This window comes from Lissotriton helveticus, chromosome 3_2 (assembly GCF_964261635.1).
Source record: "Lissotriton helveticus chromosome 3_2, aLisHel1.1, whole genome shotgun sequence".
Lineage (NCBI taxonomy): Eukaryota > Metazoa > Chordata > Amphibia > Caudata > Salamandridae > Lissotriton > Lissotriton helveticus.
Window position 1 is genome coordinate 355487685 of NC_136062.1, and position 26219 is coordinate 355513903.

The following is a 26219-nucleotide window of genomic DNA, read 5'->3' on the forward strand; positions in this document are numbered from 1 at the left end:
CCCTTCGGAAATCAGTTTGGGGTTACCTCCAGGATTCTTGACAAGCAGCAAGGCCCGTTCCAGACTTCTATAGTCAAATCCCATGATCGGTCCAGTCCATGCACTTGAGATCAGACTGTGTCATCAGTACAAAAACCTAAGCCCAGACTGTGACGTAGCAACAGCCCCAGACGTCAGACTGACGTCAATCCAGGGTCCAGATATCAGATTGTCACATCACAACCAGCAATCAGAAAGTGACATCCCTCCAGGAACCTGCCCGCAGACAAACTGGCACATCACGGCACCAGACATCTCTGCAGGAGTAAGCCATGGCCTGGACTGACTCACAGTTCTAGACATTCAGAACTTACTCACTACTCCCGGAGCGGTGCCGGTTCCCATGGCAGCACTGGGTGAATCAATTTCCTCCTCTGGAACAGTGCCGGACACAATGACTGCCAACCTGTTCTAAAACTTGGCACTGGGTGATCTCTGCGGGCATGAAATAACGTGTGCGTGCACGCACACGGGCATCTACTTAAGTGGATGTGCATTCCTTTCGAACCCTCGCTGTCCAAGGTATATCCCTTGGTGTAATGCCTGCCTGCACGGACCGTGCACGCGAATTAACTGCTTGACCGTGTTAATATGATTTTAGAAAATGTACAAAGCACAAACTAAGACAAGTAACTCATCAAAGCGCTATGTACAAAGAAGCTGCATATAATTAATCAAATATATAATACATGATAAAAGAATAACAATGAAAAGTCGCAGGTAAGGATCAGCAGGCGGATACGGAACTAAAATAAAACACATATGCACAAGAGCGTGCGCAGTTCTGGATAAGAGGGCAAGTGTGCGCAACAGCAAGTGCTTAAGGGTGTACACGGATGAAAGCGCAAAGACACATATTAACATTCAAGGATGCGTATGCACACGTATGCAGGTGGTGCTGCAAGTTGTACGTGCGCATTGAAGCGGAGTTCCTACACGTGTCCAGTGTGCCACGCGCTGTTTGCACGCTCCCGGGCACATCTTCGCTAAGGCCCCATGCCTACGTACTTTGGGTTGCAACAAGTCCGTAGGCGTGACTGCGCTCCGAGCTCCACCACTTGCGCAACCCTCCCAATTCACGTTTATAGCTCCCTGAAGCACCCGCGGCTTCTAACCGATGTTTAAAATTCCTAATCGCATCTCACTTGTGACTCTTTAGTCACTGCGTACTTGTCACGTGCTCTCCAATTTCTGTCTTTACAGTCCCCTTGAGGGCTCGGGATTTCCAGTGTACATACAGCTCCTCGAAAGCTGGGCACATTCACGTGTTTCTCTGTGCTACACAGGTCTCGTGCTCACCATTAAAAGGAGGTTTTCAACGCTTACTGAATTCCAGTGTGCTCACCAGGGTCTTTGTTTGCAGTTCCCAAGTGCTCATCCTATTCCGTGTTTACAGCTCCCCCAAAGCTCCCAGTTTCAGTATTTGCACGTTTCCAACACACTCGACAGAAGCAGGATTTTCAGTTCCCAAGTTGTGTGCAGCGCAGGGTAATCTGGCTCCGACTTCCGGTTTGGCAGGCAATGCTTCCGGGTCGCCGCAGGCAGCGCGGCGGCCCGCCCTGCACGGGGAAGGGAGGCAGCTTTCGAGGAGGACAGCACCTGGCCGCGAGCGCGTTCTCGTGCGCGTGACCTTCACAAATCGCCGCGCCCGGCCAGTGCTGTCCTCCTCGAAAGCTGACACGCTAGCTATAGGTCTTTGGCGAGAGCGAGCTTCGCTCGCTTCTAGCCGAGACCTAAAAAAGGAGAAAAGAAAGATCCTTTCTTCCCTTGAGGGACTACCGCATGACTATGGGTACAATTATGGGCCACACTCCTTGTTGGACCCCCGCCCCCCCTCAACATTATGAGCATAAAGAAGCAAATTCCCAGTTTCTAGAGGAGATACAGAGTGTTTGTAGTATACTGATCAAACTGGGTAGATGTGAATCAATTACTGCAACTGTCGGTGCCAAGTAAAGTAAGAGAAAGACTGGGGGTAAGGTCATCCTGGCCAAGGAATGATCCTGGTAATAATGGAGCATTAAACACGGCAAAGGATGTGATGTTGAATGGGGATGCGATTGTGTGTCCGGTGAAAACCAATTGGACTCCAATCTTAAACTGTAAGCAAAATAAGGGTGATTGCACATTTTCTGCACAGCATAGTAGTGTACTTTATTATGAAGATTGGCAGCAAGATGCGTGAATTTCAGAAAGTAGTGAACTCAATATTTTTTATGTACCTATATTGCTCCATCAGGTCTTGCATTCCTTAACGAAAATACCACTCTGCCTCCGGCTTATTAGTTAGTTTCCTTGACGTAACAGTGTTATACCCGTCATCCTTAGGGTGCTCTTCCCTCAAGTTTTTGCCTGCCTAACTCCTCGTTTTTCTGCATCTTCTTGTTGACGTCAGGACACATAGCACTTTACCACTGCTAACCAGTGCTGAAGTGCATGTGCTTGTCCCCTTAACATGGTGACATTAGTATAAACCGGATTGCCATATTTAATTTACTTTAAGTCCCTTGTAGAGTGGCATACCATATGCCCAAGGCCTGCAAACTAAATGGTACTAGTGGGGCTGCAGCTCTGGTTGTGCCGCCCACACAAGTAGCCTTTCAAACCTGTCTCAGGCCTGTCAATGAAGTGTGTGCAATTTACTGCCACTTCTACTTGCCATTTAAAACCACTTGTCAAGCCTTAAACTACTCATTTACTATAAATAGGTCACCCCTAGTCTAGGCCCTAGGTAGCCCTATGTACAGGGTGCTGTGGAAGTAAAGTTGTACATGTCCTGTTGATGACAAACAGCTACATTTGTTTTTCACTACTCTGAGGCCAACTCCTCTCATATGCTAGCATTGGGAGATGTCCTTAAACACTTTTAAATTGTAATTCCTATTAGAAAGGAGTAGCTAAACAACATTTCATATCTTTGAAATGGTGAATGATGAATCCTACTTAGTGGTAAAATTTGATTTGAAATTACTATTTTAGAAATGCCACATTTAGAAAATAGACATTTCTCTGCTCTTAAATTTGCTCTACGTTGCTCTATGTGCCTGCAACATGTCTCCAATACACGTTTGAACAGGGTGTGTCCTGTCCCCACACAAGGACCAGTTACCTCCCAAAGATAGCCTGGCATACAGGGCTGAGATGAAAGGGGACCTGTGCAATTTAGTTTCCTTGCTGTGTTTCTGAAACAGTCTGTAAGCATGTGTACTGATGGTAATTGTCTCTTCTTGTTTCCAGTACATTTTGTCCTCGCAAAATCAGAAGCTATGGTCCTGTGCACATCTACCTAGCAGACTCAGAAGGTCTCCAGTTAATGCTGTGCCACACAGTACCGCTAGTCTCTCTTATTATTTTGTTCCAACCCACCTCCCCCCTAGCCCCAAAACAGGGCTGCGCTTTGTTTAGGGAGAAGATATTCCTTGAATAGGCCCAGCCCTGTGGAGAGAGGAGGTCCAGCATCCAGTCCCGTATTGTCTCCGTGGTTGGACCCAGGTGAGTGCATGACCAGTTAAGACTGCCTGCTCAGTGCCAAGCTACCAGATGGTGAGCACAGGTTAATTTAAAGTGTGTATATAGCTTACCCGGACTAGGATTGTCGTCCCTGATTGGACTGTGTTCAAACCTCTGCCAACTATAGACTCAATTCCTAATACTAGTGGCAGCTGTGGGATGGGATTTAGGTTTGTGCAATATCATATAGTAATTCAGTGTTTACTACAACTCTATACCTAAGCCCAATTTGAGCCTTTTTCAATTTGCCCTGATTGTCCCTTTTAATTTTTCTGCTAAAAATCATCTCTCCCTGGAGAAGCCACACCTACAGGAATCTAGTTTGAGATGGCCAGGTTAGAATGCTAAACTGTGCAGCAGCTTAAAGATTTCTGCAAGTACTTTCGAGTCTCTACAAGGGGCTTTACCAGTAAGGTGCAGCTACAGAATGCTTTAAAGGCCTGGGCGGAGACCCAGGATGCAGAGGATGACATCCCAAAGGAGGAGATTACCGAGGAGGAGGGTGACCTGAGTCTGAAAGGACCCTATAACTGCCTCTGGAAGGGGACAACAACTTGCCAGGAGCAGTAGTGGTGACCAGATTAGGGAGCAGTGTCTCCTCAAAGAGCCTGTCCCCAGAGGAGGTGGAGACAGGATGGAGGGAGCGGAAACTTAAACTTGAGCTTGCCAGGTTAGAGCAGGGGGAAAAGCTTGCCAAACTAAAATTAGAAAAAACAAGCTCTGGAGGAAAGGAGGCTTGCTCTGGAGGAGAGGAAGATGTCCCATGAGCTAAAACTCAGAGAGCTAGATATAAGTGCCCCACAAGCCGTGTCCAGCAACAGCAATGGTGGCAGCATACCTACAGTGGTCACTGGTGAGTCCACAGTCAGGATCCCATAGGATTTGGTGCCCAGTTACGTGGGGGGTGATGACAAACATAAATGGTTTGCAGTCTATGAAGTGGCTCCGAGTGTGCACAAGATCCCAAAGGAGTTCTGGGGTACTAGTTTGTGAAGGTATATGCCCACGGTGGGGAGGGACATACTCCTGACACTAGAGGTAGTGGTAGAGGACCAGACATGCTACACTGCAATGAAGACAACGCTAGTCAATACGTATGGAGCGACCCTAAAAGGTATAGGCTCAGATTCAGGGCAGCCATAAGATGTCTTCACAAACATGGGTAGATTTCCTGGATTATGCCAACATGGCGCTGAAGGGCTGGGTGAGGGGCAGCAAGGTTGATGATTATTCAGGTCTGTACAACTTGATTTTGAAGGAGCAAATGCTTGATATTTGTTTTCCAGAGCTGTGTCAACACCTAGTTGATAGCTAATTAACTGACCCCAGAAAACTTGCTGAGTACGCGGACATCTGGGTCAGTACCAGAATGTCCAAGAAGGCATCTGGGGGATGGGGGAACATCCAAAAGGGTGATCAGGAATCCCACCAGAAGAAGGAGGGAGGGATAAAAGAACATAGTTCTCTAAAGGCCCCCAAAGCAACTCACAGAGGAAAGGGTCTGGTTCTCAATCCCTATCTGTCCAGCAGAAGAAAACTTACCCTGACAAAGGTCAGCAGCCCAACCCCATCAAGTACTATGAGTGCTAGGAGTATGGACACTACAAGGGGGTAGCACAAGTGTATTAAAAGAGCCACATCTCCCACTGGAGGAAATAATCTGGAATGCTAGTGTAGTGCTAGGGGAGAAGTTTGTCCCAGTTATTTTGGGGGGTGGGGGTGTTTAACGGAGTTACCCTTGTGTCCCTGGGTGACATTGAGATGGTTCCTAAGATCCATGTCCCCTCAAATACAACAAAACATAGGCAACGTGTCACCATCAATGGGTAGGGGGTTGATGCTCTAAGGGAGACAGGAATCAGAATGACTATGGTAAGGAGTCATCTGGTGTCCCCAGAGCAGGTCATTTCTAATGCATTCCCACCTGACAACAGAGACGGTTGTCAGGAGAGGGAGGGCTGAGGGCCAGCTACACTTTGTGCATTCCCTCTAGACAGCCAACAAACACAGGTAGAGTGAGTATGACAGAGGATGAATCTGTATTCATCTTTATTCTGATAGCTCCCTCTCCCCCTAGCTGCCCAGGAAGGCTAACACTTACATCTGAATAGACAGTATCTTGTCCTTATACAAATGACTGTTTACCCCCTACAAATAGCCTGGCAGACAGGGCTGAGATTAAAGGAGACCAGTGAACTTCAAGGCACTGCTTTGAATTCCCCCACTGCACATTTGCGTATAAGTACAGGGTCTCTGACCCTAACAAATCAGTACACAACTGGACCTGGGAAGAACTCTGATGAAGAACTCTGATGGAGTAAAGGTTGCAGTGCTGTAAGGATTTACACTTTGTCTTGACTGACTGTTCGGAGGAACTGCTTCTCTGCTTTGCTAAGTTGCCTTGCTAAGGACACGGACTGAACCCAACAATAAGCTGTTTTGAAATAATGAATAAAGTTGGAATCAGAAAGTATATACAAGACTCCTGACTGATTGAATAACGTCGAATTATCGACATTGGATATGATGTGGACAGCACTATGGTTAAACTACGTTGATAAGTCAAACAAAAATTGATATATAATAATTTACATTCCTGTTCAATTTTTGGAATTGTTATTTATGGACAGTGGTTTCTAAGCAGTGAGGTCACGAAAAGTGGAGTGTACTCTAATTGTAGATAGCAGTAACTATGCATTAGTGCACCATTAAGGCCAACACTGCTAGGGCATATATTTTTTTACTTCGATGCAGGACTTCGCATCGCAGCCGCAGCTCCTCGGAACCGCCACTGCGTGACGGATCCTCGACGCAGGGGCTTGCAACACTCTACAAACCAGGATTTAAGGGACTCTTGTTCCGCCGGCCTAACTTGGTGCCTTACCTGGCCCTTGCTCCATTGCAGTCATCCTGAACTTGTGACTTTGTCCCTGGCGACCAGATACTCACAGTAGGAGCTTTGTGCTTCTAGGCATATTCTCAGAGAGCACATTTTTTCTCTTTCAACAGTTGGCTCATTCGGAGGGGGCTGGGATGAGGAGGGGGTAGATGGGGTTGGTGTTTTTCTCCAATGTATTTCTAGTTGTGTTCCAGGTTTCTTTTGGCTTACACACACTAACTTGGCTGCATCTGCAGTTTCTCGTGTATGGTAGCACTAATCTAAAGAGTGTCAGAGCTAGTGCCTAGATCTGGACATTAAGAAGCATATACATAGTATTTGTCAGTATTAAGCACTCTACCCCGAGACGCAGCTGGCCCATTGCGGGTTGTAGGAGACATGCTGTGTAACCACCATATTTCAGTTTGCTGCCACAAGGAAGTTATTGTCAATGCTTGCCTCGTTATGATGGGCTTTTCCTTAACGTCAACCAGTCTATTACTCACACTGTTACGGGTCTCGACTCTGGGTTGGGTCTGCCCCCTGCTCATACACTGGATTCACTCCCGCTGGTCTCTTCGGAGGAGCTACGGTTAGTATGTTCCAAGATCAAATCCGGCTCCACTTCCGACCCCCTCAAACCCGACCAGTTCATGAGATTGTTATCTTTGGTCTTGTCACCTCTGAGACAGGTGATTAATGAATCTCTGTCAAGTGCGATTGTCCCTAACACCTGGAAGCAAGCAAGGGTGGTTCCTTTGCTTAAGAAACCCACCCTGGATGCTGCCAAGTTGGAAAACTATCGCCCTATCTCCACCCCTCCCGTGGATTGCGTAGATCATGGAGACCCATGTCCATTCCATTCTTGCCAGATTTTTGGAAGGAAACAACTGTCTGGACATCTCTCAGAATGGCTTCCGCTCAGGCCACAGCACGGAGTCTGCTCTCTTGGCTGTCAACGAGCCTCTTAGGCTCGCTTTGGATGAGGGACGTACGTCGGCACTGATTCTTTTAGACCTCAGCGCCGCATTTGATACGGTCTCTCATCAGATCCTGTTATGCAGACTAAAGGAGGCAGGTGTTGTGGGCCCAGCCTTGGCCTGGTTAGCTTCCTTCCTCTCAAACAGGACCTTCCAGGTCATAGCCTCACCGTTCGCCTCCGCCTTCCTTGCCAACAGACAAGGGATCCCGCTGGGCTCTGTATTGAGCCCCTTGCCTTTCAATCTTTATGTTCAACCCCTGGTAGTCTTGGCAAGGAGCAGAGGGCTCACCATTGCATCATGTGCTGATGACACACAGCTAGTGGTAGACCTCTTAGACAACAATGGGAGTGCAGCCTCGAAGTTTCAGGAAGATCTCACAGCTGTTGCCAAGTGGATGACTGACAAGTGTCTCCAATTAAATTCCAGCAAGTCAGAGGTCCTGCTGGTGGGAAATCATCAGGAGCTATAGGGGGACTGGTGGTGGCCGGCCATACTGGGCTGTGCACCTACTCCTAAGCAGGTGGTAAAGGATCTTGGAGTCTGGGTAGATTTGGGTCTTAGCTTTCAGCTCCAAACAAAGAAAGTCACGGGGACATGCTTTGGCATACTTAGGGGCTTAAACCGTTGCTCTGGTTTTTTGACCCAGCAGTTAGGCAAATGATCCTCCAGGCATTCATTCTATCTAGACTGGATTATGCCAATGCACTGTACTTAGGGGTTAATAAAACCGAAACCCCTAGATTCCAGAAATTTGAAAATCCGGCGGCTAGAACCCTGATAGGCCTCTCCAGAACCTGTCCCACCTCTATGGCAATCCGTCGGTTGCACTGGCTTCCTGTCGCCAACCGAGTGGAATTTAAGGCCCTCTGCATTGCTTTCAAAATTTTGAAACTTTCCTCTCTAATCATCTTGTCCAATCTGCTGTCACCTTACTACCCTACGCGCCAACTTTGCTCTTCGGGACAACACCTGACAACTGTACCTCGTATGAGGAGTGTACGGTCGGGTGGATCCTCCTTCCGTTTTTTTTTGCTGCCAAGCTTTAGAATGCTCTACCATACTCCATTCATGCCATGGAGAATTACATGGTCTTCCGCAGATCTATTAAAACCCATCTCTTTCCCACAGTCTACTGCTTCCTCTGACTTTCAGCCTCTATGTTCTGCTTCAGCGCTGGGACGCCTCTTTGCTGAGGCAGCTGTGCACTTTACAAAACATGTTAACATAACATAACAAAAACGTTTCACACGTCACTCACTGTGTAAAGGTGTATGGAAAGATCGCTATAGTACTACTTGTACATGAAGCATCGAGACAGACTTCGCAGCCTGCCCATCTTGGGTTGTAGACGGCCTGCTGTGTAGCTGTTCCTTTGATCTAACTGCCAATAAAAAAAGATTTGATTCTAAAACTTAAATTGCACATCTACTATTCTATTGATTGAATTTCTGGCGTTTTGGTGTCCAATTATTTATAAAATGTTACTCTCTTCTAAATTGGTGTTGGATTTTTGTTGTGTTGTGTCTCCACTTTATTACGGTTCGAAGTGCTGCATAAATATTTTACACATTGGCTCCAAGTTAAGCCTGACTGGTTTTGTGCCACGCTACTAGAGGATTAAGCAAAGGATAATTTAGGGTTGCATGTGTTTCACCCGGGCAGGAATTGTGGTTGCTACTTGATTAGGGTTTCCCTTTAACAAGTAATCCCATTTCCAACAATCAGCTATGAATATGAAGTGAATCTGTAATGAATATTTCAGGGATTTAGAGGGAAACCTATCCGATCCTCATGATCTGTGTGGTGTTTGACACAGAAGACTCCATCAATTGATTACATTCCAGATCACAATAACGTTTCTTAACCTCATCGCCGCTGGGCTAATTCCCCCGCGGCACGGAGGGAGGGGGGCCGCGGTGCTGATGACGAGCTCGGCTCGTCATGCAGCACGGTGGCGCTGTGCTGATGACGCTCGTCATGGCTCCGCCCGCTCAATGGGACGCCCAGCACAGCAGGGGAATTATCCCTGCGTGGGCGTTCCGCGGAGGCCAAGACGAGCTCAGTTCGTCATCAGCACTGCGCCACCGTGCTGCATGACGAGCTGAACGCGTCATCAGCATGGAAGAGGTTAAAGCTGGGGGATAGATCTCCATAGAGTACAAAGTTTTTTGCAAATGTTAACCAGTACTGACAACACAGTTGTGTTTGGGAGATAAATGTGAATACACCATGTTGAGCCTAGTTCAAGGAAGTGCATCATCAATGTATTGCCTCTTCAGCTCTTCTCAATGTTGTTTTTGTTTTTTTGGGTTTTGTTCTCCACAAAGTAAATACTGTCAACTGGTCCAATAGAATTAGTATGTTTGCAGCTGGATACATTTGCATCTGGAGACGAGGCGGATAGGTTTGCGCATGGCTGCCCTCTCGGGTGATTAGCACACTATAAACATAGAATACAAATGGAATTAAAGGCTAGAACGGATTCATCCTGGTTAATTTTGGAAGTCTCAGAACTCTGCAAAATGCAGCCATCACCGAATCATCATCGTCGTCATCGTAATACTGATCCATGTCCCTGAACTTTGATACTCATCTTGTAACACTTCCCAATCAGACCTTCTTCTTTAATGTAGATACCCCGTGAACAAGTAAAACGGGGCTGTGCAGTTTTTAGTACAGAAGGCAATCCAATTCCAATTCCAAAAATTCTTTATTTCGGCCACATAGGCCATAAAAGATGCAATAAAATACAATACATATAATTAAAACACAGTATTTACATATAAAAGATTCTACTGGACCTGCATGGGGAAGGGATACAAGGTAGTACAAGTTCAAGAAGACATTTTCTTCCTTATTATCCATGCTGCCATTAGAAATTTTGAAACAGCAAAGACAATATGGCCCAGAGTGTTGGTTTTCATAACCCTGTAGGCCTGTAGGTACTTCCTGAAGCCCAGGTTCCGACACAAAGGTGCTATCCAACGCCTCCTCGGGCTCTGGTAAGCGTGGCAACCAAACATTATGTGTAGATCATCCTCATCATGGGTTTTACAGCATGGACAGAGTTTGTCACCCCCTGTGGACCATTTGTAAGTGAATACTTTGGTGGGGAGTGTACCAAACCTCCATTGCAGGAACAGTTTCCTCGCCAAGAGAGGAAAAATAAAATCCATAAAAGGTTCAAACACATAAGAATTTTTGGATTCCATAAAACGACCCGTCAAGGTGCCACTATTATGAGCATTATCCATGTCAACGAGGTATTTGTTCTTGTACAGCTGGGCAAGAGTTTTACGCGTAATCCTTTGACAGCCCTGAGCTGGGTCATCCCATAAGTCTGGCAAGTTCAGGCTAAGCAATTCCGACTTGATAAAGGCCAGCCAGGGAATTTTGCAGTTGGGATTCAGCCTCATAACATGAATAAGGTCCTGTCTATAATGATACAGTTCCTCGGTGGTCCATATCCGATGCCAAAACTTCACGGGTTTCGACAGAAGATCCTCAGCAATAGAGGGAAGGCCCAAATCTAGTTTTAAGGGGAGGAGCGGGGTACCTTGCGGGAGAGCAAGTAGGCGTCTCAGAAAACTATTTTCCACACCTGCCAGAACCTTCCCTGCTTTATGTCCCCACAGCTCACTACCATACATGGCTGCTGCCTTCGCTTGGGACCTGTATGTTTCCAGGGCCGGGCTTACAGGTTTAAAGGTGGACTTATTGGCCACTTTCAAGAGTGCGCCCGATAGCTGGGAAAGTTTCAGCCTAGATCTCGCTACCTGGCAGTCCCATGATAAGTTTTCTTGAAGTGTTACCCCCAAATATATAAAGGTCGAGACCCTCTCAAGACTAGTTTCCCCCAGTTTAGGATTGGGTCTGGTTTTGGTAGGGGGGTTGAAGATCATAAACTTTGTTTTTTCCGTGTTCACCTCCAACCCATGTTGGCGACAGAAAAGGCCAAAACCATTCACAATCCTCTGAATCCCCATGGGGGATTTGGAAAGCAGGAGGGTATCGTCAGCAAACATTATTGCCGGGACCCTCCTGCCTGCCAAAAGCGGGGCATCATTGTCCTTAACAGCGTCAAGATGTTGAATGACGCTGTTAATATAAAGACAGAACAGGGTCGGGGCCAGGACACAGCCCTGTCTGACGCCTCGACGGACCGGGAATTTGCCCGAGAGCTTACCATCCCTCCCACACCTTACTTGTGCATAGTTGTTCTCATGCAACCTGATGATGATACTAAGGAGGTGGGGGGGTACTCCTAGCTTTTGCAAAACCTCCCATAGTTTCCCTCTGGGGACTAGGTCAAAGGCTGACCTCAGGTCCACGAAGACCATGTACAGTCTTCCTCCCTCTAACGTTACCGTCTTCCAATATAGGAGAAGGAGGCGGAAGATTTGGTCCATGGTCGACGTGTTCTTTCTGAAGCCAGCCTGGAGGGGGCTCATGATGTCATTGTCCTCCACCCAGTCTAGGAGATGGTTAAGGATAAGGCGCGCAAAGAGCTTTTGGGGTACATCTATTAGGCTAATAGGCCTGTAGTTGGCGGGGAGCAGAGTGGATCCCTTCTTGTGGATTGGAACAATCTCTGCCCCCAGCCAGGACCCGGGGATTGCCATACCTCCTAGAATGGCATTGAAAAGGATGAGAAGGTATGGACCCCAGATGTCCGGGTGATGCCTGAAAAGATCCCCGGGTAACCTATCCAGACCTGGCGCCTTCCCCCACGGTAAATGCTCCAAGGCCGCCTCCACTTCCCCCAGGGATAGTTCCATGCCAAAGACCTGAGAGCCCGAGGACGCTAGCAGGGCTGTATCAGGGCAGGAATTAATGTCTTGGTAAAGTGCCCCAAAGTGGGCCTCCCAAACCACGGGGGCAATGTTGGGTTCAATTGCTGTTTTGAGTTCCCCTATCCCATTATTTACAAGGGCCCAAAATTTCCGGGAGTCCCTAACTTTTAGGGCGTCATAAAGGTCCTGCCAGTGGTTCCAGTCCCACTCGGTCCTAGCGATCGCCATCACTGATTTATAATGCTTCCTAAGGTCACATACCTTAGCCTTATTTGACCCATCTTTTATTGCAGCAACGAGCTCAGATTTTGCTGCCCTACAAGAGGAGGTGTACCAGGTGGGAACATGGGTCTTTTTCTTTCGGATTGGCACCACCGGGTGAAATACCTCAGCCAAATCCCTCACTAAGTCCTGATGTATGTTACCCAGTTTCTCACTGTATTCTGGGCTTCTTGGTTCATTTAGAAGTACGTCCACCTCCATAAACCTTGGGAGTGCCAACTCATATAGCTTATTGATGGCCTCTTCTGAACTCACAAGCTTTCCCCACTTAACCCGGCGCCTATTTGTTGTAAGGAGCAAATCCCCCGTGGCTTCCCCTCGATTTACTGCGGATGTGCCCGCTGGAGGCAGAGGGCACTGGATATTTAAACAAAGGGCATTGTGGTCACTATCTGACCTATTTATTACCCCAAAGTCGAGGACTTTTGGCCAGAGTGTAATGTCCAACATGATATAGTCTAGCCTCGACTCATGGCCCCTTCTATTGAAAGTACACACTGAGGGGGTATCGGAAGGAGTACGACCATTACAGGCCCTCAGTGCGTAGTTCAGGGTAAGGGACATGAGTTGTATAGCTAGGGGGGACCAGGCTTTGGGGTGAGGGGAAGACGAGGGTGGAACCCCCCAGTAGTCATCCTCTGCCGTAAGGGCACCATCCAGTAGGCCTTCCAGGGGTTCAAAGTGGCAATTGAAGTCTCCTCCAAGCACCACCTTGAAATCTCCTGGAAGTTGACCCAAAAAGGAGGACAGATCGTTTAGGGTCGGTGATTCATTTGGCGTGGCAACTGGTCGCGAGTAGACATTAACAATAGCCCACGGTGGATTGCCAGGCCATGTGAGCCGAACACACTGAATGTCCTGCGAGTGCGTGTGTACCTGTTCCGCCTGGCACCCAGTGTGACTCGCAATCCAGATTGCCAAGCCACCTGACGGCCTCCCCCTCCCACTTCATTTGGCAGGGATTTCAAATATTTCAAACCCTCTCCTAGTTTGGGTGTCCCTCGCCCATGTTTCCTGAAGGCAATCACTCCACACCAGCTATGAATAATATCAGAATCTGTAATAAATATATCATGGGTGTAGGAGGAAACCTATTCTATCCTTATTATCCTTGTGGAGTTTGACAAAGAAGCCTCCATTAATGACAGTAATTCTAGATCAGAAGAACATTACTTAAAGCTGGGGGGCAGATCTCCGTAGAGCCAAAGCTTTGTGCAAATACCAAGTGCTGGCAACACAGTTGTGTTTGGGAGGTAACTGTGAATAAGGCATGTTTAGCCTAGTTGTATGGCAAGGAACAGCATCGTCATTGTATTGCCACTAGAGGTATTCCCAGTGTGTTTTTCCCCAAAAAATAAATACTGGCAACAGGTCCATTAGAACTAGTATGTTTACACCTGGGAACGTTTACATCTGGATGTGCTGCAGCCATGTTTGTGTCTGGCTACAATTTCGGGTGATTAGCGCGATATAAAAATACTGATAACATAACGCCTCCATCATCTGTGATGGGTCACCGTGCACTTGCGTCATGCAGGGGGTGTTTCTGGGACTAACCTTTGTTTAACACTCAAATACAAATTACCTAAATGTACAACGGGTTCTCCACATGTGCTTAGTTGTTTGGGGACCATGTTTAACACTACTTTTGTTATTGATGCAAAATGATCGTGGCTGGCCAGGGTCTCACTGTGGGCCTTGTTAAAAGTGGACCGCTGCATGCTTCAGTTAATTGAGGAGTTATTCTGGGCAGTTGACTAAAACAGTCAGGATTGGTGTTATGAGGACAGAGATTACTGTGCTGCTGTGCTAGGACATACATTTAAAAAAAAAAAAGATTCGTTTAGTATTGCAGCGCAATGGTGTTTAGATTTGGGGCCTGCTGGATTGTGTAGAAGGGGTAATGGTGACGTCAGTTTAGATTGACTGGATTTTGTTTAGGGGTATCAGTCTGCTGATAGGGGCAGCATATTTGGAAAGAGGCAGCCCTTAAGTTCTTTTAATGTTCTAAATAGTTGATTGGTTGAACAGCCTATTGCTTATAGCTAAAATGTTAAAGGTGTCTTCTGGCATTTGTAATGTGGTGGCTGATGAGTTTTCTGTTAGAGCCAGATATATATTACGCAAAGGTTGCTAAATGGACCTACACTCAGATTTTGTTGCCTTTTAGTCAAGGGCATGGGTACTCACAAACTTTCTGTCCGGCCAAAATTACAGTGTGGTTTGTGGCCGAGGGCCGCACCGGTAGGGGTGGAGTCAGAGGGGGCAGGGTCAGTGGGGGGCGGGCTAGAGTACAAAAAATCCAACCCGTTTCAAAAGATTAGACAATGCTGTATTTCAAAAGCAGATGTAACTACAAAGAGCACATTTTGATAATACATTTTTATTAGCAGACAATAGCAATCTTAAGAGGCATTGCACAGCTTCATACACACTTTGACCCCAATTCAATCACAGTCTCTCTCTCTCTCTCAGTCAGTCAGTCTCTCTCTCTCAGTCAGTCAGTCTCTCTCTCTCTCAGTCAGTCAGTCTCTCTCTGTCAGTCTTTCTCTCTCTCTCTCTGTGTCTCTCTCTCAGCCCCTCTCAGTCAGGCAGTCAGTCTCCCTCTAAGAGTCTCTCTCTCAGTCAGTCAATCTCTCTCTCTCTCTCTGTCAGTCTCTCTCGGTCGGTCAGTCAGTCAGTCTCTCTCGGTCAGTCAGTCTCTCTCGGTCATTCAGTCTCTCTCGGTCATTCAGTCTCTCTCTAAGTCCGTCTCTCTCTAAGTCAGTCTCTCTCTCTTAGTCAGTCTCTCTCTCTCTCTCTCTCTCTCTCTCTCTAAGTCAGTCTCTCTCTAAGTCAGTCTGTCAGTCAGTCAGTCTCTCTCTCAGTGAGTCTCAGCCAGTCTCTCTCTTTCTGTCAGTCAGTCTCTCTCTCTGTCAGTCTCAAGCATTCTCTCTGTCAGTGAGGCTCTCTCTCCTAGTCAGTCAGTCTCTCTCTCTGTTAGTCAGTCAGTCTCTCTCTGTCAGTCAGTCAGTCTCTAAGTCAGTCTCTCTCTCTCTCTTAGTCAGTCTCTCTCTGCCAGTCTCTCTCTGTCAGTCAGTCAGTCTCTCTCCACATTCTCTCTCTCCACTCTTCCCTCTCTCTCCACTCTCTATCTACTTTCTTTTTCTCTCTCTCCTCTCTTTCTCTCTCTCCACTCCCACTCTCTCTATTTCCACTCCGCCTCTCTCTCTCTCCACTCTATCTCTCTCCATATTCTCTTTCTCTCTCTACTCTCTTTCTCTCTCTCTTTCCACTCTCTCTCCACTCTCTCTACTCTCTCTCTTTGGGAGGCCATGGGTACATTATCTGCAAGGTCCGTGGACTGCCAAAGAAGGCATGCCGGGCCACTGGCGCCTCTCTGGCCGTTCTGGGAGTACCACGGATCTAGGGGAACAAAAACTGTTCGCCATTTATATTTTTTGTTCTGAAACTACACAGACACTGGCATTTTGGATGCTCAGGATAAGTGCAATTCGGGAGTTTTTTACAGTGCGCGGCATCCACTAGCGATATATGCAGTTTCGACAGATTAGTGTTGGCGTTCTTGTTATTTCTAGTTTTCTGTGAAGTGTTGTGTAGAACGGTGTGTGCGTCTTGAACACCTCGTTTTGTATTAGGGGGCAGTCAGTCCAGTCAATGTATTCAAATGGACATTTTCTGTGATGGATTTGGATGGAGAATGTGATGCTATAAACCAATAGCATATTTATGGGGTTAATAGGGGTAGAAGATGTTACAATGGTCTGAGTAACATGTGTATGGACACACTGCAAAAGCAGTATGGTTATGTCTGAGAACCCAAGGAGGTTTTCTAAGATGTTTTCAGAGGCCAGTAGCCTACAGATTAATACTATCACATATACGATCTTTTGAAACATGCACCACCTCTAAATGGACTCTGAAAATATTAAGTAAAAGGATAGCTACAAGCTGAGGCTGGAAAGGTCAAGTGTGGATATTACTTGAATCTCAGCATCTGTCACTTAGATGATAGATGATGTGGGTACCTTTTGACTGCAGAAGAAGAATGTTGATCCAGAGTCAAGAAATGTCGACAAAAACCCTTGATGGGTGACCATCAGCATCCTACATCATTCTTACTGCAGCCTCTGTCACACATTCATACATACTAATTTTTCTGACTACATTTTTCCTAAATTAATACAATTGATGAAAGCTAATAAACTAGATGCAAACAAATCTGCTGTATTGATATTTGGAAGAGAATTAGTACCGTTATAAAACTGAGTTTAGAAGTTTCTTCTGACAGTATTAATTATAAAACTATGGCTGATAAAATCACCATAATGCTTGTGCTGAAGCAGTTTAATTTTTGTTAGTTATCCCTTCCTACAGAAGTAGAATCAGAGCAGCATTATCTGGGCAGCTAGCGATGCATGTCACAATGAGTGAGGAGATAAGCATGCACAGAAACACAAACACTGACCTCTTAAAAAACAATAATCAGGCACAAGGCAAGAACCCTGCACACCAGTTCCAGTTTCAACGTAAGTTTCTGCACAGAGCCAAACATTTAGAAGTTCATGGGAAGACTAAAACCCCTCCTTGTTGTACAAAGCGTAAGGAATGCCCCCCCAACACACACAGCAAACCACTAGACAGATGGATCATTCGATCCACCTTTGCATGGCCCCATAATGTGGGTGCAGATCTTTCGGGTGTCCACGTTAATCTGCAGTAACTCCTCTTTATGAACATCCTTGCGAGTGGCCTGGCAGAGTTATAAAGATAACCAATAGTTAATTTCTAATTCTATTTATAGAGAACTCCGTTTTGATGGTGCTAAGAACACATATAGTGGAGAAGCGTGGCTCAATGGTTAGTGCGGAAGACCCTGATGCAGAGGTCAGGCCCGGGACCAGGGTTCAATTTCCGCCTCGGCAGCTCTTGGACTCAATCTCCCCGGACCTGATAATTCTCGCCTCGGTGCCTAGTCTAATCATGGGTCCCACTCTGTGACTCTGGGCAATAGCTTGCCTAATCTCCACAACGGCCCCAGCAGCGCTTGGATGCCTGGCTTCACCTTGGGGGTGCCCAGGAGTGGACATTTCACATGGAAAAGCCAGGAAGGGTTCCACAGTGGTATGAGTGCAGCGCCGGGACGCCCCGTCGCGTGGGCAGCCGTGCGCTTTACAAATACAACAACACACACATATGTGAAGAGATGCAAGATGCCTAGAACTACAACCCATTCTGTCCAGACAGGACCAGCAGCTCTGTCTATGATTTGTAAATAAATGATTGTTCGAACAACTACGTTTTCAAAGCTGTTCTAAATGATACCAGATCAGGTTTAGAACAAAGGTAGGGCGGGAGAGAGCTCCATTATACAAAGACTAGGCTAGGAACCCTATGACCGCCAAACCTACGTTTTTTAAAATCTTGATATGTCCACCAAATTAGCGGAGGAGGAGCGAAGAATTTGAAATGGCTTGTATATGGAAATGCTTTTTGATACAAATTGAGGGACTAAGCCATGGATGGCTTTAAAAACCAGACAACAAGTTCTAAACAGCACTAGGTTTCTCGAAAGAGAGGTACTAGGAGTGTTCCTGGTTAATTTTTATACCATTCTGGCTGCCATATTTTGTACCAACTTTAACTAAGTCAAATCCCCATTAGGAGGCGGAGATAGATCGAGTTAGCATACTACAACTTGAAGCCAATTACTACTAACATGATTGGCTTCAAAGCATCCACAGAAAATATGCATGTAATTTCCTAATAGACTGTAGGATAAAGATGCACGTTGAAACAACTGCATTGATGCGATGTTACAGGGATTACTGGTTGTCCACAGTGACTCCCAAGCTTTTGCCATCTTTCATGGGTTAAGGAAGAAGTCCCATCTCTTGTCGCTAGTACTGTTGGGTCTAGAGCAGAGCATTCCCTTTTATTACCACTATTTCAGTTTTATCAGTTAGGTTTCAGGTGGTTGATTCTCATCCACCCGCAGATAAAAACACATAGTTTCTGATTCACAAAGGTAAGTTACACTTTTGAGTGAGTTGAACCTTGTAGTAAGTTACATGTCTCCACCCGAGTGTAATGCAATCAGCTTACTCTTGTGTCGGTGGGTGACATCCCTCCCTAAACCTGTCCCTGACCCTTTCTAACTCCCAAACCCCTCTTACTACTCCCTAATCCCATCCCCTTTAGTAGTAAGCCTGCCTCTTTCCCACTCACTTCCCCTTTGACCCTCCCACAATTAAAATCTACACTTTTGCAGAGAATTCCACACATTTAAGTATAGGCAAAATGTTAATTTTTCAGTATATATTTTGTATATGTTCTCTAGTACTGCAAAACGTACTACACAGTGTAGTTTGGGAATCAAGCCAATTGTGTTTTGAAAATTGTGTTACAATGGGGCATTGTCCTCTAGACAAAGTAATATTTGAGGGCCTCCAATGTAGGTATACAGCAGATAGCCTCTCTTTACCAGTTATTTTTTAAGGGATCTGATAGAGATATTAAATGTGTCTGGGGATAGAGCCCTGAGTGACTCCACATTTGACCTTTATCCTTTTGGCTGTAAAGGGAGGCAACCTTACGCTTGTGTTCTGTTCTTCAGGTATGATTCTAGCCATACAAAGGAGGTACCAAAAATACCCTCAACATTGACCTACTGTAATAGAATTTATTATGATCAACAGTGTCAAAAGCTGCAGAAAGATCTAACAACACAAGTGCATGTGTTGTGTTGGGCGTGTATGAAGTTGTCTATGACAGTAAGAATTACGGTCTCATTGTTATGGCTAGTGTTAGAAATGGGGTTACTGGTTGGCTAGGGTAGGCACCTAAGCCAGGCAGAACCCATCACTCTACTAAGGGCAAGGGAGTTAGGCACCCTAGATAACCCCTGCTCACCCTTTTGGTAGCTTGGCAGAGCAGTTAGGCTTATCCCAGAGGCAATGTGTAAAGAGTTTGTGCAACACACACACACAGCAGCAACACACTAGGCCCACTACAAAAGAAACTCCACACATGGTTATATAAAAAATATCCTTTGTATTATCCATAAAAATACATTAGATCACAATCACATGTATAACACTGTGCCACCAGGCACTGAAGACTTGTCATGACTTCAAAGGGATTACATAAATCACGAGGCCAATCGGGCCTCTGTCATAAACATCAGTTAGAACAACCCAGTAGCTACTAGTAGGAACTGTACTTAGAATAACACATTATGCATCAACATAATCAGCAGTGCGCCATAGTAACCAACTGTAGCAGGGCACACATCATGCTGGGTCTGGTGGCTCAGTGGACTAATGCGTCTACTGCAGGGGTCTGTGTTTGACCTCCTAGTCATAGGTACAAATTCTGGCGGGTCCACTCAGCCTTTTGTTCATCTGAGATTGATAAAATGAGTACCATTGAGTGGGGGAATAACAAACATCTATTATTCAGCTCCAAGATACCCGTAGTGGTGAACGTGCGCTTTACAAATAAACATTATGTTATGTTGTTATGTTATGTTATAACCACATCCCTTCACGGTACAGGGGGGCAACCCTGGCAATGCAACATCCCCTACATTTAAGCATCAGGGCATAGCATATGCGAATGACCAGCACCACATGGATCCTCGTAGCACAAGGCCCTTTATCAAAACAACAAGAGCTGCACCTGTGCTGTTATGACACGGCATGCCGTAACTGACTTTACCTGCGTAGGCTACCTGCCCGCCTACCACAGGGAATGCGGCAATCTTAATCAGGGGCATCCGGCGAGGTCTCAAGCGTGCTTCTTGCACACAACAATGCCCCAGAATAGCAGATAAGAGTGCAGCTGCTAGCGACTATGGGGCGCAGTTGCAAACAGGTCAGGAATGCGGAGCAATTCTAATCAGGGGCCTCCGTCGAGGTCTCACCCTGAGCTTCTCTGCTCCAGTCGGCGGGAAGACCCCTCCTGGGTCTCCCACCTGTAACTTCACAGTGGGAGTGGCCTGCCAACTCGCTGGGCCGTCCTTGCGCCTCACCTATGAGAGGGTGGAATCATTGGCCTACCATGGGAAGACTCTGATCGAGCCCCATCGGGCCGAGAAACCACAAAGCGATGTCTTCACTCTTCCAGTGACCTCTGACGGCCCACAGCTGATGGGAGCCCGCGAGGCTCTGCTTCCTCTCCTTGGTGTGTGGTCCCGCTTGGCCACGCCCAAGACCTTGCTCAGCCTGTGTCTGACTTCCATTTTGTCTCCGCGTCCCGCTTTCCAGCCGGTACTTCCTTGCAGTGGCTGGTAACAGACGAAAAGGGGGTGAGGGAGAGCACTTTCAACCCCAAGCTCTCCCCTCCAGCAGTCCAAAGCACCAGGGGCCATGCAGCACGCGACATGCGCTGCATGCACCACCACAACACTAACCACGTGCTTTCTTTGGGTCCACAAAAGGGCGCTCTTCGCGCTCTTCCCCCAAGCAAAATACGGGAGAAGGAGACAGAGCTCTCCAGACCCTGTGCAGCGCCCCACGCACTTTGCAATAGCAGGGTCAAAATCCAGCGCTCATGTTGTGCCGCTTTAAATCACCTAGGGCAGAACTGGGCACAGGCAGGCCAGCACATAGGGTCACTCAGCAGAGTGGAAGCCCTTTCAGCCACCCACGAGGCAACAGGTCAGTCCCAAATGGCAGTTCCATCTGGCACACGGCAGTCCACATAGTGTCTTCCTTCAAATCATGGGGTCACAGACCCCGTACTTATAGTCCAAATGTCTTGTTTCTAGGCCACTTAAAAATAAATTTATGAGTGCACAATATCCTCCATTTACAGTGTAACCCTTGGCTCCAGGCACACCACAGGGGGGCGGAGCCAGTATTGTGGAAGGCAGGCACAGCCCAATTCAGGTGCAGGGGCTACTCCTGCCACCACTCCAAATGCAAACCAGGCCGATTCAGGTGCAAGGGAAGCTCCTCCCTCCACTCTTAATTCAGCCAAGGTCAATTCAGCCTAGCGCCGAGTCATTCAGGAAGGGCAGAACACACGTCATACCACCCCCCAGGCCCTCCCCCCTGTGACTGGCTGGAGTGAATGCACATCACCTCTCTTCTGTCAGTCAGCACAGATGGTCAATACACATCAAGCAGGGCACAGACACATAGCACACAGAAATTCCCACTTTTAAAGGTGGCATTTCTAAAATAGTAATAATAAATCTACTTTCACCAATAAGCAGGATTTATCACTACTACTCCAAACATACCGCGCTACCACTCATGTAAAACATTACCAATGAAGCACATATCAGGGAATCCCCGATGCATCCCTATGAGAGGGCAGCTACACAGCAGTGAGAAACCAAATAGGCTGTTTGTCACTACCAGGACATGCCACACAGTTAAGGTACATATCCTACTTTTTACCTACACTGCCACCCTGCCCACAGGGCTAGCTAGGGCCTACTTTAGGGGTGACTCATATGTAGTAAAAGGGGAGTTGTAGACGTGGCACCCACTTTATATTCCACGTCACAGCGGCAGTAAACTGCACGTGCAGGCCCTGCAGTGGCAGAGGCCTGAGACAGGTTTGAAAGGCTACTTCGATGGGTGGTGCAAGCAGCGCTGCAAGCCCACCACTAGCATTTAATATACTGGCCCTAGGTATATGAGATACCACTGTACAAGGGACTTACAGGTAAACTAAATACGCCAGACAGGTGTAGACCAATCTTACCAAGTTTACAATAGAGAGCACATGTATTTTAGCACTGATCAGCAGTGGTAAAGTGCCCAGAGTCCTTAAACCACCAACAAAAGGTCAGAAAAATACAGGTGGAAGGAAAAAAGTTCTGTGATGACCCTGCAAAAAGGGCCAAGTCCAACAGCTAGGACGGAAGCCTGTTTGTAGCGAGTCTATGTAGTTAGCACTCTGCAGGTGGGGACTGATTTCCTGTGCCAAATGTCCTTGCAGTGCCTTTGTGCAATATGGCAGTAAGGAAATGTGGCAAAAATTCTTTAGGATATCAGGGTTGTCCCCCATTTATTTAAGGCGAGCTATCACTAGAGCTCTTTTGAGTAAGGAAGGAATTCAAAACTATGAGTTGTGGTTCAGAAATTATAGGAATAAATCATTTGTATTACTTTAGGGGGGACACAAGTCATCAGGGGACCTTGATTTGATTCGATTCACCAGTTTCCCAAGTGATTATGTCTAGAGGTTTAAATGGAGATAGATAGAACTGTATATAGTCTTCCTCAAGATAATTAATTGTCAAATACTCAAACATTCCCTCGAAAAAGTTCAAATAAGAATGGTTATTTTATAGGCCATTTGCAAACATTTTCACTTGATTTTTCTTAGTTATACAATTGAAAAAAATGGACAAACCTCTCACAAAATAGACATCGGGTCTCTATTTTAGGCTCATCATCTTCCCAGGCAGCATCGTCTCCACTGTCGTGCAGCTCAGGCATGTCGTCATCTCCTGCTCCAGACATATCTAAACGAGACATTAATAAAATGCGTCTTACAAGAACTCGATGTCTAATTTAAGATGCATAAAGATATCTCTGTCATTATATTTTTCTCAGTACATGCATTGAACTTTTTTCCATCCACCAGCATTAATATATATATACATTATATTATATTATATATATATATATATTAGTGAGTTACTGACTAATATATATATATATTAGTGAGTTACTGGCAACATACTGACGTTTGTTAACTATGAAATGTAACTAGAGTGATGTTTATTAATTTTTCATCTCTCTCTCTTTCACTATAGATTACTCCGGTATGGTGGAGCAATTGAATTACAATTATTGATTAAGCACAAAATGGAAGACACCATCTGTGAGAAGTTGGCCTGATATATGATGTTTCCAATTCTGGAACCACCTTGTATCAGTCCAAACAATCCCTTATGGTGTCTGGTTGTAAGTCAACCTTGTAGACAAGCTATCTTAAGGGTAGCATAGACTAAGCAGCCTTAACCCCTTCGGGGCTGATGACGAGCTGGGCTCGTCATGGCGTAGCCTCCTCGCACGCTCATGACGAGCCCAGCTCGTCATGAGCCCCACCCTCGGGGGAAGCGCCAGCGCTCCCCCCGAGTCAGCCCGATTTTTTTAGTTTCTGCGGGGATGGCAGGGGAAGACCTTCCCCTGCCTCCCCCCGCCCTCCCCGCCCGCGTCATCAATGACGTCAGCGCGCGAGGCGCGCTGACGTCACCGGAGGCTCCATTTGTTTACCGACGCGCAGGGAAGCCATTTGCTTCCTGCGCGTCGGATGGTAAACAGGTTAGTTTTGAGGCTGGGGCGGGGGAGATTTCAGTATTACTTCTAAGGAGGGAAAGGAAAGGCTTTTCCTTTCCCTCGGTGGCATTTAGAGGTTTCCTGCTGCACGATCGTGCGATCGTGCAGCAGGAATGTTAGGGATTTTGTTTTTTTTTTCATTGATGATCAATTTCGTAGTTCGGGGAGCGGCCCCTTGGGGAAGGGTCGCTCCCCTTGTTGGGGGAACATTATCTATGAAGTCTTCTCTTGGCTGCAATGTTGTTGAAAGGCCGTTTTTTCTACAAAAATGCTGATGGGGGTCATTTATAAAGTAAAATAATAGTGCTCATTGTAATGAAGGATGCAAGTGCCTCTGTCCTTCATTACTTATACTGATGTGTGTTTCTGAAGTGGCTAAAAAACACACCTGTGCTGCCTAGGCAAAGCTCACTAGTGTTTTTGGCCTGATGAATGTTTTTTTTTGTGTGCTGCTTTTCAAACACATGCTTTGTCTCCAGTGACCATGTGTGTGTTACTATGCCATGTGCGAAGGGGTCCCTTGAGTGAGCTGTCCATCATAGTGGGAAGCTCACAAATGTTTTTGGGCTGTTGATTGTTACCTGAATTTGTGCTGCAACTCTAGCGCCATCTTTGTCTCCATTGACCATGGGTGCGTTACTATGCAACTGCACAAATGTGCGCAGGGGTCCCTTGAGTGAGCTGTCCATCATAGTGGGAAGCTCACAAATTTTTTTGTGTTGATGATTGTTTTCCTGAGTTTGTGCCGCAACTCGAGCGCCATCTTTGTCTCCAGTGTCCATGTGTGCGTTACTATGCAATTGCACAGATGTGCGCAGGGGTCCCTTGTGTGAGCTGTCCATCATAGTGTTTGGGGTATGCACGAAACATGTCGACGATAGGAGTTGATAGGTACATCTGGACACATTACGTTTAGGGCAGCCTATCTTTGCACCCCGTTTATTACCACCTAGAGGCAAGAATAAAGTTTATTGTAAACCTACTGGGCAGGTATCTCACACATCACATAGTCCACTCCTCAAATACACATGCACCACACATAGTCTAATAAAGTGCTCCTACGTAACTTTCGCAAGTCGCAGCACGCCCCAGCCCGTAGAGGACTGGGATGGCCCCAATGATGAAGCATGTCACCGTGGGGCAACCCTGGTGAGTGAGGGGACACCTAAAAGAGGAGCATTTCTCCCCTTTTTTGTACACAATACCATATTTTCACAATCGACCCCAGTGTGTGTTGGTTGTTATCTGAATAAACTAGCAAGGCTCTTAGGTATCTGGAAGCAGAGACCATTTGTTCATCATAGTGGGAAGTTCACAAATGTTTTTTCTGTGTGAGTTCACATGCCTCTTATGTGTATAAATGGTCAGAGACTGTTGAGAGCAGCAGATGGGGAGAAAGAAGCTCCTGGTTATAGGAACTGTTTTAGGATTGCGCTTGTGAAAATCAAGGATGCAAGTGCCTCTGTCCAGCATCGCAGTGAACCACAGTAATTCTGTTGTCCCCCTCCCCTGATGATGTCAGCGCGCACAGCACGCGCCAACATCTTCAGGGATTCCCAGGCGGTCGGGAAGCCATTTGCTTCCTGCGCCTGGAGGTGTTAGGTTGGTTTTGAGATATTTGGGGGGGGTTTGCAAAGAGGCATCAGGGGAGAGGTAAGTGATTTTCCTCTCTTCTGATGTCTCTTTGCAGGGCATTTCTGGTTCACGGTCGCGCACAGCATTGCGATTGTGCGGTGGAAATGCCCCCACTAGCACCAGGGATTTTATTTTAGATTGTAGGAAGTGACCCATTGTGCAAGGGTCGCTTTCAGGTGGGTCGGATTTTAAATTTAGATTTTCTGGCCTCCCCCCCCGGTGGGCAAATCAACCCGTACTTTTGTCCGTTTTGCCCTTTTTGATGGCCCATCTGTGTGGATGTGATTTTGGGGGTAAATTTGTGTATTGTTTATTCATTTGTTATGTTGTTTGTGAAATGTAGTATTAAATTATTTTTTTTCTTCTTTGTTTTTGATCCAGGCTTTTTCTGTTTGTATTGGTGTAGGTTGTGGTTCGGTTAATGCTGGTTTTGCAGCTTGTGTAGTTGCATGTGCTTGGTAAGTAAATGTTTTTTGTACTATTTTTCCTAGATAAATGTGTTGTTATGAAAAGTGAAGTTATTGCTGTGTGTGTGGCTTTGTGTTTCTTGATTGTTAACTTTTTTTTTTGTATTGCTGCTTGATGTGTACTTTGTCTAATCTATACTTTTTTTTTTCTTTCCAGTGGGATTTCCTTTCTTTTTGCTGTGTTTCAGCAGAGTAGGTGCTGGTGAGTCTTCTTATATTTGGTTAGATTTGAATTGTTTTTGAGTGTATTAATTTTTGTGTGAAGACTCTACCTTGTTTACTTCTTCCTTTGCACAGTGTAGGTTGTTGTTCACTTGTGTGTGTAGTCT

General features: G+C 46.3%; 1 protein-coding gene across 1 annotated transcript in view; it reads right to left on the minus strand.

Annotated features, from left to right (window-relative positions):
* Nucleotides 1–26219, minus strand: part of PRMT3 (protein arginine methyltransferase 3) — a 919521-nt gene that overhangs the window by 848556 nt on the left and 44746 nt on the right. The window contains exon 2 of the mRNA XM_078684663.1: nucleotides 22857–22968. Coding sequence (XP_078540789.1) covers nucleotides 22857–22966 — 110 coding nt within the window. The 5' untranslated portion in view covers nucleotides 22967–22968. The remainder of the gene's footprint in view (nucleotides 1–22856; nucleotides 22969–26219) is intronic.